Source organism: Larimichthys crocea, chromosome XIII, assembly GCF_000972845.2.
Source record: "Larimichthys crocea isolate SSNF chromosome XIII, L_crocea_2.0, whole genome shotgun sequence".
Lineage (NCBI taxonomy): Eukaryota > Metazoa > Chordata > Actinopteri > Sciaenidae > Larimichthys > Larimichthys crocea.
This window is the reverse complement of record NC_040023.1, coordinates 23,873,273-23,890,715: the sequence shown is the minus strand read 5'-3', so window position 1 is coordinate 23,890,715 and position 17,443 is coordinate 23,873,273. Positions and strand designations below refer to the sequence as shown.

The 17,443-nt window shown below is 41.9% G+C and overlaps 2 protein-coding genes across 4 annotated transcripts in view; one reads left to right on the top strand and one right to left on the bottom strand.

The window, feature by feature from the left end:
- The window catches only part of zhx2a (zinc fingers and homeoboxes 2a), a 26,084-nt gene extending 13,094 nt beyond the window's left edge, over nucleotides 1-12,990 (top strand). The window contains exons 2-13 of one of the 3 annotated variants that reach the window (XM_010742303.3): nucleotides 820-1,363; nucleotides 1,584-2,279; nucleotides 3,136-3,348; nucleotides 3,904-4,167; nucleotides 4,389-4,604; nucleotides 4,771-4,855; nucleotides 5,121-5,306; nucleotides 5,909-6,318; nucleotides 7,505-7,745; nucleotides 7,864-8,023; nucleotides 8,222-8,341; nucleotides 9,374-12,990. In XM_010742303.3, the coding sequence (XP_010740605.2) occupies nucleotides 1,265-1,363; nucleotides 1,584-2,279; nucleotides 3,136-3,348; nucleotides 3,904-4,167; nucleotides 4,389-4,604; nucleotides 4,771-4,855; nucleotides 5,121-5,306; nucleotides 5,909-6,318; nucleotides 7,505-7,745; nucleotides 7,864-8,023; nucleotides 8,222-8,339 (2,688 nt within the window). In that variant the 5' untranslated portion in view covers nucleotides 820-1,264 and the 3' untranslated portion in view covers nucleotides 8,340-8,341; nucleotides 9,374-12,990. Of the gene's footprint in view, nucleotides 1-819; nucleotides 1,364-1,583; nucleotides 2,280-3,135; nucleotides 3,349-3,903; nucleotides 4,264-4,388; nucleotides 4,605-4,770; nucleotides 4,856-5,120; nucleotides 5,307-5,908; nucleotides 6,319-7,504; nucleotides 7,746-7,863; nucleotides 8,024-8,221; nucleotides 8,342-9,373 lie in introns of all 3 variants that reach the window. The other 2 variants (XM_019256831.2, XM_019256830.2) reach the window with 2 other exon arrangements.
- The window catches only part of derl1 (derlin 1), a 5,948-nt gene continuing 1,049 nt past the window's right edge, over nucleotides 12,545-17,443 (bottom strand). The window contains exons 2-8 of the mRNA XM_010742305.3: nucleotides 16,324-16,435; nucleotides 16,152-16,216; nucleotides 15,571-15,597; nucleotides 15,190-15,285; nucleotides 14,926-14,978; nucleotides 14,591-14,701; nucleotides 12,545-13,510 (exon numbers count right to left, since the gene is read on the bottom strand). Of these exons, the coding sequence (XP_010740607.3) occupies nucleotides 13,348-13,510; nucleotides 14,591-14,701; nucleotides 14,926-14,978; nucleotides 15,190-15,285; nucleotides 15,571-15,597; nucleotides 16,152-16,216; nucleotides 16,324-16,435 (627 nt within the window). The 3' untranslated portion in view covers nucleotides 12,545-13,347. The remainder of the gene's footprint in view (nucleotides 13,511-14,590; nucleotides 14,702-14,925; nucleotides 14,979-15,189; nucleotides 15,286-15,570; nucleotides 15,598-16,151; nucleotides 16,217-16,323; nucleotides 16,436-17,443) is intronic.

Genomic DNA, 17,443 nt, shown 5'->3' with positions numbered 1-17,443 from the left:
TCCGTGTAAAGGCAATTTTGAGATTTCTTTCAAAAACACATTAAATATGTCGTAAAATAGTCGCCGAAGTCCTATCTTTGACTCCACACACTCTTCCTTTTCTCCATCAGCAGGCAACAACAAATGCTCATTTAGCCGGGCAATGCTTTTTCAGACCTGTAGTCTCTCGAGATTTTGCTCCTTCACCCAAAAAAATTAGTTTCTAATTCTTCTGAAGGGTGTTGGCCACAAAACATTTTCTTTTCTTTTTCAGTGCTGCGCTCGTCTGGTAGTCGACCACCTGTGGACCATCTGCTCTGCTGCGCTGTTTATTTGTCAGCTTCCTTTGACCCCTTTTCATTTTGAGTCATTTCAGCCCTCTGGCTGACTGACTTTACCTCTTTCGGGTGGCGGCTCGCTGCAGATCCACATGGACCACTGCTGAGCCTAAACAACCCATCGTGTTGCTTTTTTTTCACACAGTCAAACCAGCCTGTTTGGTGCCCTTGAGAAGGTTATCCATGGTTATTCCATATCCATGTTTCATTCATGTTTATTATCCCACATAAAGTGGATTTATGTGGAGGAATTGATTAAGGATCGAAGTTTTTATATTGATTTTTTTCTGTTTTATACAGACATTTCATAAATGATATAAAATATTTGCCCTTTCTTTATTTCTGTGACAATCTAGGTGAGATCTGTGATTTAAGAGCACTGAAGTCATAAAAAGCAGAAGTGGTAAAATAAGGGTGTTCAAAACATAGTAGACCAAAATAAAATATAATGTTTATAATAATCAGTTTTCGTACTCTGGCTCTTCTCTTATTTTCCATTCAGGTTACATCCTGTCATGCAGTTCCAGGAGGTTGGCCAGCACTGGAGCTGACACTGTCAGCGAGCCCAGCTTACACCACACTACAACAGTCCCATCTCTACCAGACCTTCACCTTCCACTGCCCTCCTCTGTTTCCAGCCACTAATCTTACCCCAGGGGAAGACTGCTCTCCAGACTCCTTGTCTGCTCATTCCTATTCCAGAGACTGTCCTCTGCTCACTGCCTCTCCTGATATAAGAGAGAGCCCAGGACCTGAATCTGGGTCCTAGAACAAGCTATCCTCCTGGATAGTCTTCAGTACTGCAGACTGTCTATCCACCCATCACTCTGTGACAGTAGTCCTGCATCCTGGGCACCTCAGCCTCATTTTCACATCACCACTGGCCAAGCACAGGCACCAAGTGAGGGCAGCTGTCCACCCACACGAACCCACAGTCTACCGTCATCATGTCCAGTCGACGGAAGGCCTCCACTCCCTGTATGATCAGGCCAGACCAGACCATGGTGGAGCTGGATGATGAGGAAGAGGAGTCACATGACATGGAGGTACACATGTCATTTGAATGATTCTATAGCTTATTTTGTAGCTTTGATAGAAATGAAGATGATACATTTTTTATTGTAGAGTCATAAAAACAGTTTGCAGTGTGTTAACTTAAATGGTTTTGTGTATTACACCGCACTTTTGTCATTTATCCTAATGTGTTTCTTGTATTTATGTGTATTTAAGTGCATTTGTACTGATCCTGCTTTCTTTCTCTGTCAGACAACAGAGAACCACACTGAGGAGGGACCTATGGAAACAGTTCTCTCAGCAGAGACGGAGCCTTCTGTGGAATTGGACCATCCCACAGCTCCAGACAAACCAGCTACTGAGCCCCCGGACCTTTCCAAGCCTCAGCGCAGGCAGCAGGGGGGCTACGAGTGTAAATACTGCCCCTTCTCCACACAGAACCTCAACACTTTCAAAGAACACGTCGACGCCAACCACCCCAACGTCATCCTCAACCCCCTGTACCTGTGTGCCGTCTGCAACTTCAACACAAAGAAGTTTGACACCCTGACGGAACACAACGAGAGGTGTCACCCCGGGGAGAGCAACTTTAAATTCAAGCGCATCAAAATGAACAATCAGACAATCTTGGAACAGACGATAGAGGGGTGCAGTAACAGCGCAGTCATTTACAACACTTCCAGCGCCGTTTCTGGCAAAGGGGACGAACTAAGCACTCTGCCACTCAGCAAACCCACCACAGTCAAGATCGGTAAACCAAAAATCATGTCGTCGGATAATAAACGGACTGAGTCTCATTTGGGTAAGCTGACCCCAGATCTGGCCAAGAAACCAATCACAGCGCTCAATGTGAACGGGACGGTCATCATCCCTGAGTCGACTCTACTCAAAGCAGACAGCCTTTCTCACATCATGCCTTCCCTACAGCGGCCTCTAAACTACACACAGGTTAGACACACAGTGGAGGAATCAGTTTGTCATTTTGTAAAATACACTCAAGAGTTAGATGATAAAATGAACACCACCCTGATGTGTGTACATGTGCTAAATATAAGTCAGTAGACTGTAGCTAGTCTGGCTCTATAACAAAATATCCCGACTAGCACCTCTAAAGGTCACTAAGTGACACATTATATCATGTTTGCTTAATGAGTAGACACTTTTCCAAAATGCCACAATTTCCACTCTTTATGCTAAGCTAAGCTAAGCTCTGATTTGAGAACACAACAATGACCAAAATGTCAAAGTGATCTTAAATAACTTTACTTTAAAACATTGGCAGTTTGACAAATGAACATTTTAACGTTGTGCTGGTTGGGTTTTATTTCATGGATCTGTAACTTCCTAATAATTTTCCTGTGTAATTTTATACTAATTATAAGGGAGAAGGGGGTGGCGTTCACTTGGTGTACTTCAGTTAATTAATTCCAATTAAGTTTAAGTTGGAGAGCCTGTGAGTCAGTGCACAGCAGCTCAGCTAAACATGCAGAAATGTAAAGTGTGTCTACAAGCAGGCATACAAATGAACTTATGGAGAATAAAGTTACCAATAAGTTATTATGAACTTTATTTACTTTGGTTTTAATTGGAGTTTTTTAAGGAAATTCTAAAATTCTCCATAATTGCTGCCAAATGTCGTTCTTTTCAGGGTCCTCTGAGGACAGTATTGGGAAATAACAAACTCGTAAAAAATTATGCCTTACCATTTGGTTTTCTGGTTTTAATATCCAACATGTTAAATTTTCTGCTTCAAGATCTGAAAAGTCACTGAGTCGCCTCCGCTTGCTGCTTGCTGCTTTTTTAGGTGCCGAAGATCGCAGTGCCGCTCAACACAACCAAATACAACCCATCACTGGATGACAACCTGACACTGATCTCTTCCTTCAATAAGTTCCCCTACCCGACGCAGGCCGAGCTCTCCTGGCTGACCGCGGCCTCAAAACATCCAGAGGAGCAAATCAAAGTCTGGTTCACCACACAGAGGCTCAAACAGGGCATCAGCTGGTCTCCTGAGGAGGTGGGAACTGTAGTGATAAAAACATTTTGGGCACTCAATCAATCAGTCAGACTAAAGATAATAATGGAGATAGAAACTGTGTTTGTAGGACATTTTTGAAATGTTTAAAATGCTCTTAAATAACCTGCATTCAGACTCTAAATAATGAGAACAATAAGCCTGGGCTGTACGTTAAGTTGGTTCATGTCATATCCCTCTAAAGCAAATTATAGCTCACAGCACAAGTACACTAATTATCTATTGTAATAATCACTAATCAGGTCACCCATGTCCACATCCACACATCTTTCCATTTAAGTTAATCAGTTACACAATTAAGTTGATTTTAAAAAATTAAACCGCATTCTCCATTTTGAAACATGTGAATTTCAGCCTTTTGATTTTGTGGTATAATTGAAAAATAGTCAAGATGTTCAGAAAAGAGGCATAAAATACTTTTGGTGCTCTAATTGCTGCAGATAATAATCGTGTAATTTCATCCAAAACGTGGCAGCGGCACACACGGACGAGATATTAGAGTTTTAGAATGACGTCCTTTTTTTTTTTTTACGACAGGTGGAAGAGGCCAGGAAGAAAATGTTCAACGGTACAATCTCCTCCGTGCCTCAGACCTTCACCGTGGTAACTCCTCAGCTTAACCCCCAATCATCCACCAACCTGTCTGCCCCCACTGCAGCCTCCAAACCACTGCAGACGGGAGCTTCTGTCCTGCAGTCCCTCCCCTGTCAGCTCCTGGGACAGACCAGCCTGGTACTGACTCCTGTAGCTAACGGCTCCACTGTCACGTGTGCACCGCTGGCACTCACCGTGGCCAACCAGGTACAAAACATCTGGGCAGAAATGTTGGATCAGAGATGTATGTCCAGCTGTGGGCCACAGCATTGGCAAGCGCAGAGAAAGGGGGGTGACATGAAGGTTGTTTGTTTGAATCCCTCTCCTATCAATGTATATACTTAAAAAAAAAAGATGTATACGCACCATGCTTGATTTACATACATTTGATCTGAATGTAGTCAAATGTTCCACCATGTTTACCACAGGTGGCACAGTCGCTCAAACGACCCCTGGCCTCCGCTGTGATCGCCACAGAGAGTAAACGACCCTCCATTATTCAAACTATCTCGGCGCCCATGGCCACGTCCAAGCTGGTGTCGTCTAAAGTGCTGAGTTTCACAGTCGACCCCAATAAAACAGCCGAGCAGCTATCAGTACTGAGGTCCAGCTACACACAGTGTCCTTTCCCTGAGGAAGATGAGGTAAGAATAAGTGAGTGAAATGACATTTCTTTGTCCCATAAGGATGTTTAGGGTTGAGATGTTTGCAGCTGCTGTTACTGTCTAAATGCTTTTTTTTTTATAAACCGTCAGCGATAAACACCCACACTTAGTGTTTAATTTAACGTCGCGTCTTGTCATGTGGCAGATCTACAGGCTGATAGAGACCACCGGGCTGTCCAGAGGAGAGATAAAGAAGTGGTTTAGTGAACAGAGGCTCCTTAATCTCAAAGGTATGTGGCGTGATCGGTGCAGCAAAGATAAAACAATAAAAAACCCTGACTGTGATTAATCATGCATCTTTCTGTAGAGTTTAAACAAGCTCATTTTGGCTCTCAGAGGTGGCCCTTAATTGCTAAACATAAAAAAAAAAAGCATACTGAGTATGCAAATTGTGCTTAATCATAGTCAGCAATGTGTCATTTCTGATTTTTAAACATTGTTTGTGCCGTGTCCTTTTAGTAATATCAATTACCTGTGTATGTGTGTCTCTCGAAGGCGTTCCTCCACCTCCAGTGTTGGTGAAAGCAGAGGTGACCCCAGCACCCAAAGATGGTGCTGTAAAGAAGGCGGTCCCCAGCCAGTTTCCCCTGCTCGAGAGGGTGAAGGGGAAGTCATCAGAGCAGCTTAAGGCGCTGGAAGAGAGTTTCCAGAGAAGCAGTTCTCCAACAGAGGCAGACATAGGTAAAGACTTCTACCAACCCCCTCTCTAATTCTTCTTCTCTGCGATGGAGAAAGTTTTTTTTCTGATTAGTTTGGATGACTTACACCTTTTGATTCTTAAAACTTTTCAGTCACATAGTTGCTGAGTCCTAAATTCAGACACTTGATTCGAGAAACATTATATTTGCCTATAGAAACACAAGACAGCACACCTGCAGGTTGGAAGCTAACGAAGCACAATCTATTTTCACGATCCGTTTATGTTGTGAAGGTTCTACCAGAAAAATATTACAGTTTTAAACTGCTTATTAAAAACTTTGAAGGATATGTTGGGAATCAGCTGGTCAAATTATCAGTGGATGTTAAAATTACTTACAAAAAAAAGTCCAGTAGTATTTTCTTCTATTTATACTAGTTCACAGCATGACTTAATTTTCTTTCACCCCAAAGGAGCTGCAGGTCCGTCTCTGGTGTGTGCCTGCATGACAGGAATAGCAAAAATGTTTTTAATGAGCCAATTTTTATGTCCCCTGGAGAGACTGAATTCCCAGGTTTCCAAAAAAGAGTCTTCCACTTCAAGGTAACACAGCTTATCTAATCCACTGAACTCTGTCCTGCTGCAGACCAGCTGGCCCAGGAGACCAGACTATCCAAGACAGAGGTGGACTGCTGGTTTTCAGAGCGCAGAGGGCTGAGGGACAACATGGAGAAGGCTTTACTCACCATGGCTTCAAAGAACACGGAGGACAGAGTAGAGCGGCCGGGGGCGCTGCAGAACGGGGCGTCACATCATCGGGAGCAGGACGGCAAATCTCTACGCTCCTCCCCCCATCCGCCTGTCCTCTCTTCTTCCTCCTCCTCATCCTCCCCACCCGTGCTCGCAGCCTCCTCCCCCCATCCACCGACCCTCTCCTCCTCGGCGTCACCTCCCATCCTCACTTCATCCTCGTCCTCTTCTCCCCATCCTCCCATCCTGTCAGCCTCCACGAGCCCGGCCCCAATCACGAGCCGCTCCCTGACCCTGCTCAGAGAGGTGAGAAGAGCTGATGAAAACATGTCAACACAGACGCTGATTAGATGATAACATATTCAAATACGGCACAAATTAGAACTTTAATGCGAGCTATAAAGATGAATACGGCTTTAATTGCTGCTGCAGGTATCAAGACGTTAATGAGATGTGACTTTAAAGAGATTAGTTGATGAGATCAGCGTTTAATACAATCTGAAGTGAGGTGTTGTGTGAAATTAATTCATCTTGAGAAGGTACTGTACCGACACTCGAAGGAAAAGCTGTGAGATCGACACCAAATGATGAGATTTGCTGATACTTTAATATTAGGAGTGCGATCAGACAGCAGGAGACTACAAGGTCAGATCTGACAAACGAAAGAGAAGGAGCTGGAGGAGTGTTTTTGTCTTGAAAACAGCGGTGTCGCATTCGATCATAAAGCCTAGAAATGGAGCTTCTGCCTCTCCTTTTATGCTCTGTAACACATTTCACACGCACAGGCTGTCAGCTAATGAGGGCCCACATGTTTCAGCTACGGATGGAAGATTTTTTCAAATCTGCTAGATAAACTACATATTAATCTGATCTTAACAACAATAGCCAGTGTATTTATCCTATCACCCAAACTCACATAGGGCATTAAAGTAGTAATGTGTGGGATTTCAAACCTAATTGTCAACTGGATTATTAAAAATGTCAGATACTCTCCTGTGAGCCGAGTCTAAGTTTGACTGTTTTTGGCAAGAAATGACACATTAGAGCAAAACATGAAAATAAAAACGCTAACTCTTTATAACTGTTTTAATCACACACTTTCCATCAATAAAAATCTATCTAGGTAAGAAAAATAAAGCAGTAGAATAAGTCTAATCTACAGCGTCTACCACTTGGCATGTTAGCAAATTGGCAAAGACTCATGGGAATGTCATTACACACTTATTTGATAATAATCCAAACCTCAAGATCAATAAAGTTACAATAAATTACAATTCATCCTCAGGAGACAAAGATATTTGTACCAGATGTTATGACAAACAGTTTTGTAGTAGTAGTTTGTATATGTCATAAGATATTGGACCAAAAGTGATAAACTCACATTGTTGTCCCTAGAGCTACGCTTCGTAAGTTTCTTACTCGGCCCAATAAAGTGTTTTGTTTTTTGTTGTGTGAATGAAATCTCTGTTATAATCATAATCTGTCTTGACAGATGTTCTGTCGGACTCAGTGGCCATCTCCAGATGAGTACAGCCAGCTTGAGTCCCAAACAAACCTGGGACGCACAGACATCGTCCGCTGGTTTAAGGACCACCGCTCAGCACTGAAGAACGGTGAAACTCTTGACTGGATGGAAAGTTTCCAGAACCTTGCAGAGAAAGCAGACCAGAAACAGAATGGCCAGAGCTCTGAGAAAAAACAGAGTGTTTCCTTGGAAGTCAAGGCTGTGAAAGGTGGGTTTGGAGGAGAACACCGAGTTTTGTTTAAAGTTGCGTAAAGTGTTTCATACCCTTGTTTGACTTTGTGTTTTCTCTGTTGTTGTGCAAATGAATTCTACAACCGCTGATGCAGTGGAGGAGGCTGGTGAGAACACAGCAGCTGTAACAGAGCACTCCAAGCTGTCTGACAAAGACAAAGTCCAGTGGTTGACTGACAGATTAGCTCACAGTGTGACGGACCTGAGCCGGACCAAACCGGACCAGACCAGCTCTAGCACAGACGACAAAGGGAGGTGGGTGGAGAGATTGGAAACAGATCTTTTGATGTTTTATTTATTTTCAGATGTGAGATTTGTGTTAGAAACACAAAAAAGATCAGCTCACTGCCGGTATTACGTTTAGATTCACAAGTTGTGAATGCTGAATCCACTTTTTTTTCTATTTCCTAGAAGGAGTCTGCGTTTAAATGTTGTGTCTGTTTTCTTTGCCAGGTGGGTGAAGGTCACTGTGGCAGTGGGGGAGGAGAGTGAACAAGGAGTGGAAAGACAGAGGCTGGCAACAGACACTGACGTTCTGACCTTGGAGCAACCCGGAAGGGTCACTGGTTGATGGTAAGTTTAGCTGGTGAAATAACAATAATAACATTTGAATGGGAAGTGCTAAGGAACTGAAAGTTCACACAGATGCTTTGTGTTTTTGGCCTCTTGATCAATGTCTGGCTGGAGAAACACATCTGGATCTTTAGCTTGAAAGTGGCTTTACCATGTTGGCTAGCTGGTCTGGTGCTGGGCATGTAGCATACAGTCGGTTTATCAGAGCTTTTTTGGCAAGGGGGTATAGTTGAGTTAAAATCATCTGTCAATCAACCGTCACCGGGTGTGTTCATTGGTGCTTTACCAGATCAATGCTTGTAAACTGTCCCTCGTGTCCACACGTTCTAACATAATACCAGCGAATGTCTCTTTGTATGTTTTTTAAAATTTTTTATATAGCTTTGGTGCTTTCAGTACTATTGAATGTATCATTAATGATCACATTGTTTTAAATACGTGGCATCCAAAGTATGAAAGCACTGCCACTTTTGACAACCTTAATCACACAGTCATTTGACCCACTGTGAAACATGACAATATGTATATAAAGTGTGTACCAATACCAACCACAAAAGAGTTGATCATAACAAAACAAGTAGGACACGGCCCCTGTTGTATAGGCGGTGGTGTTTCAGTGCATGCTGGGATATGCTCTAGAATAAAGAATAGATGGATAGATGTTGGGAGATCAAATAGAAAGAAGAGAGAAATAAATGGTGAACTGTTCCTTTAAGAAGCCACAGCTGCAGCCGCCATCTACCCAGGAAGTTATCAGGGTGTAATTACCTCTGATTGGTCCTTCAAAACGATGGCATAGTGGGGTGGCAGGATGATATTTGGACCACGCCATCATTAGCATTGATGATGTGTCCACACACACACACACACACANACACACACACACACACACACACACACACACACACACACACACACACACACACACACAGATACACACAGTGTTGAATAGTGTTGCTAAAACAAAGAAATGCTTTTATTTTGAAGGCAGAACTTGGCCAGCATCTTAATTTCTGTCCACTTCTCTTCCAGGTCGAGTAAATCACTGACTGCTGAGTCACTGACCATCAGACGACGACTCAAGACGACCAAACGTGGAACCAGTGACGTAACCGTCTGCCTGTGATGTCATTACAAGGCACGCCAGGGACTGTTGGCGTTCCACAGTTAAAGCACTGATGTGTGGTGCAGATGCTGACATTAAGAGGAGTGCCAAAGCTGGACTTGATGCATTGTTCTTACTACTACACTTTTTTTTTTTCTTTTTTTAAAAAAAAAGAAGCACCCTTGTAAATATTTTTCTGTATTACAAAAGAAAGTTTGTACAGTTTTACTGGGAGGGCAAGTTTTGTTACATTTTTAAAAAAAAGTCTAATTGGTGCCCCAAAACCTGGAATGTTTCTGTTGTTGTTGTCGTTGTTTTAAGATCAAAGTGTATAATAGTCTGTTATTTGCTGAAAATCAGTCCTATTTTTTTGAAAATCATACCTGCGCACTACTCTTTACGAGAAGTCTTTGATGGCACTTGCATATATCCCCGTGGTAGTGATAGATATCTACATGCTTGGCCACTTCATCTGTTTAAACTTCAAACTTAGGAAACGGCAACTTTTTCTACCGCAGCGTCACCTTGACTCGCCCTCATAGAATTACGCTGGCGAAGGTGGAAATCACTCAAACGTGCTAGAGGGGCAGTCAGAGGGAGCGACACTGTTCTGGGCAATATGAACTACAGCCTCGCTGCTGAGAGGCCCCAGACACAAAGACAAAGAAAAAAGGTGTTAGGGTGAAATGGATGGATAGATGCGAATGTACGTCCCAACCTTCCAGTATCTTTTTCTTTTCTTTTTTTTTAATAAGCTGGTTCTTGCATCAGTACCCGAGGCATATTTAAGAGGCTTAAACAGCACCGAATGTTCCTTTTTTTTTTTTCCTGATATAGAAATGATTAATCACATAGAGGAGTGGAGTGTCTGTGTGATTGCACCATGCTGCCTTTTCAGCTTTCTTATCTGACATCCGCTGTCTGCCTCAGAACTGGGTACAGTACAGACCGGTGATGACTTCAGCATTTCACTTAATTGTTTGAAAAACTTGAAAAATTCTTGACTGAACTTGCCAAGAACATTTTGTTTAAAGTGTTTCACGCATGACAAAATAACTAAAGCTCCGTTTATTTTTTGTTTTATTTTCTTTGAGCCATGTCAGCTATCCATTCTGCTCAGCTGTGATCTGTGAACACATCTCTGCTAGGCTTTCTGGCTTTAGGAAGGTCCTTCTATTCAAAGCTTGATTGAGTTTAGTTAACTTCTGTACAGTCGGTTCAGAACACCCAGTGGTTCATGAGTCTCAGCCTTAGAGATTAATGGTCAAACCATTGCTGGTTTTTCTGAAAATGGTAAAAAGCATTTTACAATTTCACAACAGCCAAAACTGTCATGAACTGCCTGCATGTGCTTCAATTCATTTTCCAGAAATGATTTAAAGGGATATCTATGATTTATGAGTCAGGCTGCAAGCAAAAACAGTTGAACTGAACCATTTCCAGTTTGAACAGCAGGTGTATGGCTGTAAGCTGGCTGACTGTTGCTGCTGCTGCTGACGCTTTAGTTTCACATTCAGACGAGTATCTGGAATACTGTACATTTGGTTGGCTAGAATGGAAAACCGCTCGCATTTTCATTTTCTACTTTTAAGTCTGCTGTAACTCAATAAATACACAACCAACCGTAAGAACGTCTTCTAGTGTCAATTGTATCAGAAATTTGACTCAGGACACGGCCCAGTACAAAGTTATTTAGTTCAAAACGTGTTAGAAGAGCCCAGTGAAGAGTTAAACACAATATCAGTTATCACTGTACACTGGTTTGTAAACTTTATTTAAACTTTATATCTGATTATGGTTGAACTTCACAAGGCTTTTTTTGTATATTTGACGATTTGATGTGTTTGTTTGAGCCCATTTTAAATTAAATACTCGAGTAGCTCCAGTTATTAAATCTCAAGTTATTTAGTTGAATAGATCCTTAACATGACTGAATAGACACAGCAGCTGTGTTGACATGAAATAGTAGGTAAACACAGGCGTTATCAATGATGCTGATGAAGGTTCTGTTCCATTCGGGTTAAACAGAGTCAGGGTGCTGCTGTGGTGTCTCTGCTACACTAAATGGAACGTAACCTTTATTAGTATCATTGGAAACACCTGCGTTGACCCTACTATTATGTCAAATGTAACATGTCAGTGCAACACAAAACAGTGTTTGTGGTTTACGTACACCTTTCAGTCTGTGCATCTAACCCAAGAACTGTCAGTGGAATGTACAACAAAAACTTTGCTGCCGTAAGTCCGCTGATTAGAAATGATTGCATTTGAGGCACAAATATGAGCTTCTACCTACCAGATCCCCTTCAAGCCTCTGACATGAATACAATTCTGAGGTCTAAAAACATGTCTAATTACAGTATTGAAATCTTTTTGTATGGTAAGTACCTCAAGAGATCCACAAAGGTTTGAGTTATAACTTTCACCATCCTGGATTAGATAGCAGTCTCATGGATAGAGACATTAAGCTTACACAACGCAACTTCCAGCAGCGTATTATCGCTGGTTTAATGTCTGTTAAGGGCTGCGCGAAAGCCAACAGAGGTGCTTAGACACAGTATTGTGGCAGTTTCTTTCATACTCCATTTTGAACCTGACTTCTGGCAGGAGTTGGTAACCTATGGTTACCGTTATCATCCTTTTATGCCGGCGTATATCCAAAATTTAGGACCTGAGCACATTTGCATTTAAAAAAAACATATGAACTGCCAATAAAGAGCAGAATAAAGCTCTAAAGTATATAAAACTAAAACAATTAGTTGATTATAATAATCACAGCATACTTTGATAATGTCACTTTTAAAGCACCCATGAAAAACATCTGGATGACAAGAGGTCGCAGCCTCTTTGTTGAACGTTTTAAAATGAATAGTTTCTGATATTTATAGAACAAATGATTGATCGCAAAAATAACTGGTAGATTCACTGATGCTGAGAATAATAATGAAGCCCTGATTGGACATTGTCCACAGAATCACACAAGCTCCCCTGACTCAAATAAAACGGTTTGATCCGAGCGCTGCTGTGGCGTTGCATTAAGGAAACATGAATCACACACTGAGACTCATCCTTTCAATAAACAACTGTTATATTTACAAAAAAAAAAAAAAGAGAGCAAAATCACATCTTCACCTCATTTTGGTTAAGATCAGACCTTAAGACAGAGGAAGATCGAAGTCTGTGCCACAGAGGCTTAAAAAAACATTTTACACCCATGTAAATCCAGACCTGGAGACAGTGCTCTCGAAATAGCTTTGCCCATGTTCTGCCGAGGGATGGCTGAGAGCACACTCCCAGTGCGTTGGTAATTACAATGTAATCTGATATGGCATCACAGAGAGACGGAGAGAGAGAGAGAGAGAGAGGGGACGGGAACACGAGAATCAAAATCAACAGCGTGCTGGTGTGCAGCTGCAACATCTCCTGTCTTGACAGTCCGATGGCAGGGTGTGGAGAGAAGGGGGCGGAAGGGAGGTGAACAGAAGAGGACAGGAAGAAAGAAAAGGGGAGAAGTGAAGAATCATCACATAAAAAAAAAAAAAAATTGTTTATTCATATTTTCTTCTATCTGGACACATCTGCAGCAGTAGTAATGGCAGAGCCGGCTTTACTGTGTGAGCTGAGCCTATAGCCAGAGTCTGCCGAGTCCTGCTGTGTGACGCGGTCTTGGTTAAAATGTGTGCGTCCTCAAATTTCTTCCTGTTGTCTCCTTTAAAACTAAACATGAATATGAAATTTAAGACAAGGTTTTTTTCCTCAAACAGGAAAAAAAAAGTGAGAGATCAAGCATTTTAATGTGAAACATCAACAGCATGACCGTTTGTTATTAGGAGCTGAGATGAGAAGAGGAGGAGGAGGAGGAGGAAGGGGGATTGCATCTTCTCTCTCCTCTCGTCTCCGCTCATTCACCCCCCAGACGGAAGCCTTGGCCCCAGTTGTGACGTCCTCTTCCTCCTCCTCCTCCTCCCCCGCCTCCACCTGGCTGCTCCTGGGCAGCTGGTCTCCTGGTGGGAGGGACACCAAAGCCCGACACCCCTCCCCTCCTGTTAGGGAAGTACCGATACCTGGAGAGAGACGTGAGAGGTGTTAAAATATTATCTGTAAAGCAGATGATATCAGATTTAACACCGCTTTTCAAACAGGCGGTCAGGCAACAAATTGATTTTATGAGAGGAAAGTTTTGTAGTGTTGTTTTATCATGAGATCTGTGAAACAGTAAGGCAGGTGCTCACAGATTTAATGCAAATTAAGTCTTAAAAAACAGTCACACGGGTCTTTTTAAAGCCTAGCTGACAGCAGTCTTGCCTCCCTTCACTTCCATTTCCAACAATGAGTCAGCAGCCAGTTTTGTGTTTTCATGGGTGTCTGTAAGTGGAGTAACTGCAGACAACCCTTTTTAAAAAGTTTGGAAAGTTCTCAGCTGTATATTTAGTGAGCTGGAACGGTTTCTTTGTGTTTGTTTCTATACTTAAATTGTAAATATAACCTGTAAATATAACCTTGGGGCAGTTTAGTGTTAAGTCCTTTTTTTCTTTTGAAAACTTATTTGTTGTTTTGGGCGTTGCTCAGCTCTTGAAGTCCTAATAAACTGCTACTCTGAACTCTGCTGGCTTTTCTTCAGAGAGGGAAAGAGGGGAGTTACACAACATCATATCCAGGTTTGTCCTAGTTCAGCGACACAACAAAAACAGTTGCACAAATAAACATGTTTATTTTGTGGCTTTGTGAGCTCCTACAACTCTAATATCTTCTTGGTATATCTGTAGATTTCTTGGAACAGGATGTTATTCTGATTTGTTATGCATCACTGTGCAAGGGTGACCAAAGTAGTTTCCCTTCTGGCGATTAATACATTTTTATTCAAATATCTAAGATGCTTGTTTGAAAGTGAAACCAAAAATGAATGCAAATCACTTCTTTGGAAAGGTGACTGCTGCAAAAACTGCACAAAGTACAGCTGGTTCAAATTGAACCCAAAAGTATCTTTACAGGATCTAATGAACATTTACGGAGACACTGGATAAAAATCGGAACTTTAAATTTTTGTTTTTCTCTTCCACGTGTTTGAACACATGTCACTGTAAGCTCAGCAGTGAAGGTGCTGAGTAAATTCTCTTAACTAAAAAGGAATAGAAGTAACTTACAAGAACTCTGGTGTGGTGAGGAAGGAGCGTCCTCCCAGGTCCATGGGGTATTTGAACATGAGGAAGAAGTAAAGGTGACCCACCAGGTTCCCTGTCAGCTCATCTACAAACCTGCACAACAACAGCAAAGAGAAGAAGATTGATAAAGCATCACAGAAATAACTTTACACAGTACTGTTGCATGTGGACACCGTATAAGGCTGCTTACCGGGCTATTCCCAATGACACTGAGTTTATATTTATAGTGCAGCAATTAAAAACTTTAATTAAAATTGTTTTTAATTAAATCATTTCTGATCCAACTAATTATGCTATTATTATATATAGTTACTTACGAGCCTCCGATGATGAAGTTGAAGGCCAGGATGACCCATGGTAAATAATGTGCCTGGAACAAAGCAACAGAAAATATTAAGGTTATAAATGTGACTATTATTTTAATATCTCTTATGAGAAGGCTTCACAATCACATTATATAATTTGATGTGTCCATAAAAACACACTATTTTAACAGTGTGAAATGTGACACGCTGTATCTTTAATAAGACCGTTTCCTCTGTACATTTGTATCATTTGTGATATAACAAGTGTCGAGGTACCTTGAATCGTGTTCCAAACCAGAAGGACACGACGGTGTCTTTGTTGAACTGAGCCCAGACGTAGAGCACTGACATGATCAGTGGGATCATCATCAGCTGATGAACACAGACAGAAACAACCAAACGTCAAACCAAACAAGACAGATGTTGTGGTGTTGTGGTGGTGTTGTACTTGGTAGTCACATCAGGACCAGTTGCCAGGCAACCATTGCTGACTGGTTACTGGTTACAACCAAGACCATAGTCGGATACATAACACCCAGAAAGAGGTGCTGCTACACTCCTCGGGTCTCAAGTGACAACAAAAAAATAGCAGTATGTTTTATATACATTAGTCATAATTCCATGTAGTGGCATAAATACAGAGAGAATGATTCTCACCCGCATGTTCATCAGCATCGCAGTTATCTATAGCTCGAATCAAGGACAACAACCTGGTGGCTCAATACAATCACACAGCTGGAGTCTTAACATTAGAGCAGCAGCCTTGACCCCTTGAGCTAAACATCTGACAAAGATCAAGTCTCGCCTAACCTCTTACAATGCACTTTTCCTCACCCTTTCCCACAACTTGCCTGTGGTAACAAGAACTAAACACTCAAATTTGTCTTACAAACATGAAAAGTCAGACAAGCTGACAGTCGGCGCTGAACAAAACGACACAGTGTCGAGATGTGGGCCGGGCTGTACTGCTGGTGCTGCATGTGACCTAGATTAGGTTTCTCTGCTCTGCAGGGGTAGACTGACACTGGGCCACTGGCACAGAGCCACCCTGACATGGCACAGTGCGCCAGAAAGAGAGAGAGAGAGACAGAGGGTGAGGTGCAGAAAAGACAGCAGAGAGCTGGGATCAATGGTGGAGTGAAAAAGTATAGTCTGTGACATAAGAAGAAGTGAAGTGACTCATTGTAGTTCGATTTCAGATTTGGGTTTGGTGTTTTATGATGCCAGTCAAAGGATACAACAATGCAGATCCAGTTGAAGAACAGCATGAAGATATAGTCTGCAGGTTTGCCATCGAACGCCCCTGGAAAACAAATAGGAACAGGTTCAGCATGACAAAAAGAGCATTCAGTGTGCGTCTGTGACCACGTGTGTGTGTGTGTGTAGCACTGCAGAGACCAGCAGTCTCACCTGTCTCTAGCCGGGTGGAGTAGTGATAGAGGAAGTAGAGGTTGATCAGGTAGAGAAACCCAGTATTAGGGGTTATTGGGAAATAGAAGGTGGCTGTCACTGGTCTCCAGAGCTGAAACAAACAGAAGAGACGTTAGTAACATAACAGCATAGCTTTGTTTGTTTCTAGACTTTCAAAGCAGTGCTTTAAGCCACGTCGGCTTGTGGATTATAAATGGTAACGTCTAAACACTGAGTCAGTGGCACCAGGCAGCGGGAGTCTGTTTTACCTCACAACCAGATTCAAAGATTCAGTTTTGATCGGCAACAGGCGTCAGATCAATACGTTGTTTAAGAGGTGACGTGAGAATCTTGTACACTTACGGCATACAATAACAATGAAGTGGAATAAACTGTAACTGTGCCTAGGTTATAACTTGATGTGCTGCAACATCTTTATTTTATCTTAGTCTGAAGTTTCTTTGCTTTTTTCTTTTTTTATTTACCATCAGAGAGCAGATATTGATATTGATATTGAAAATCAATGTATGGCAACTTCCAGAATCTATAAAAGGACGTACAGGAGCTTATAATGTTTCACTGACTGGATAACCATTTAGTGATGTTGAAATGAATCCTGGATTTCATCTTCTTCCATTAAGAATAATAGCCTACATTATCTCACAAGGTTGAGATTAAATTTCTTATTCGGTTGCCAGGCGACAAACCAAGTTCGGGTAAACAGAGTAAAATAATAATAAGCTATTCAGCTGCAGCACTGTCTGTGTTTCTCCCAGATATCAGTAACCTATTGGAGCCGTCACACCCGCTCGCTCTCTGGCAGGTTAAACAGTGCACAGTCACAGAACGCTGCAGAACGTGTAACGACTGCTTCAATAACCAGCCGTGGAAGAAGAAATGTTCAAACCCTTTACTTAAGTGAAAGAAGCACTGCCACAGCATAATAAAATAGGCCTGCTTTAAAATCTTCAAAAGTACCAAAAGTCACAGCAGTATTTCTGCTATCATGCTCACAGGTGGCACATGTGAGTTTTATATTACATTATGAATTGTACTTTTTTTGTTTTAGCATTAAAGTGTTAATATATAATAATAATTTTAATAACCCATAATGTAGTTT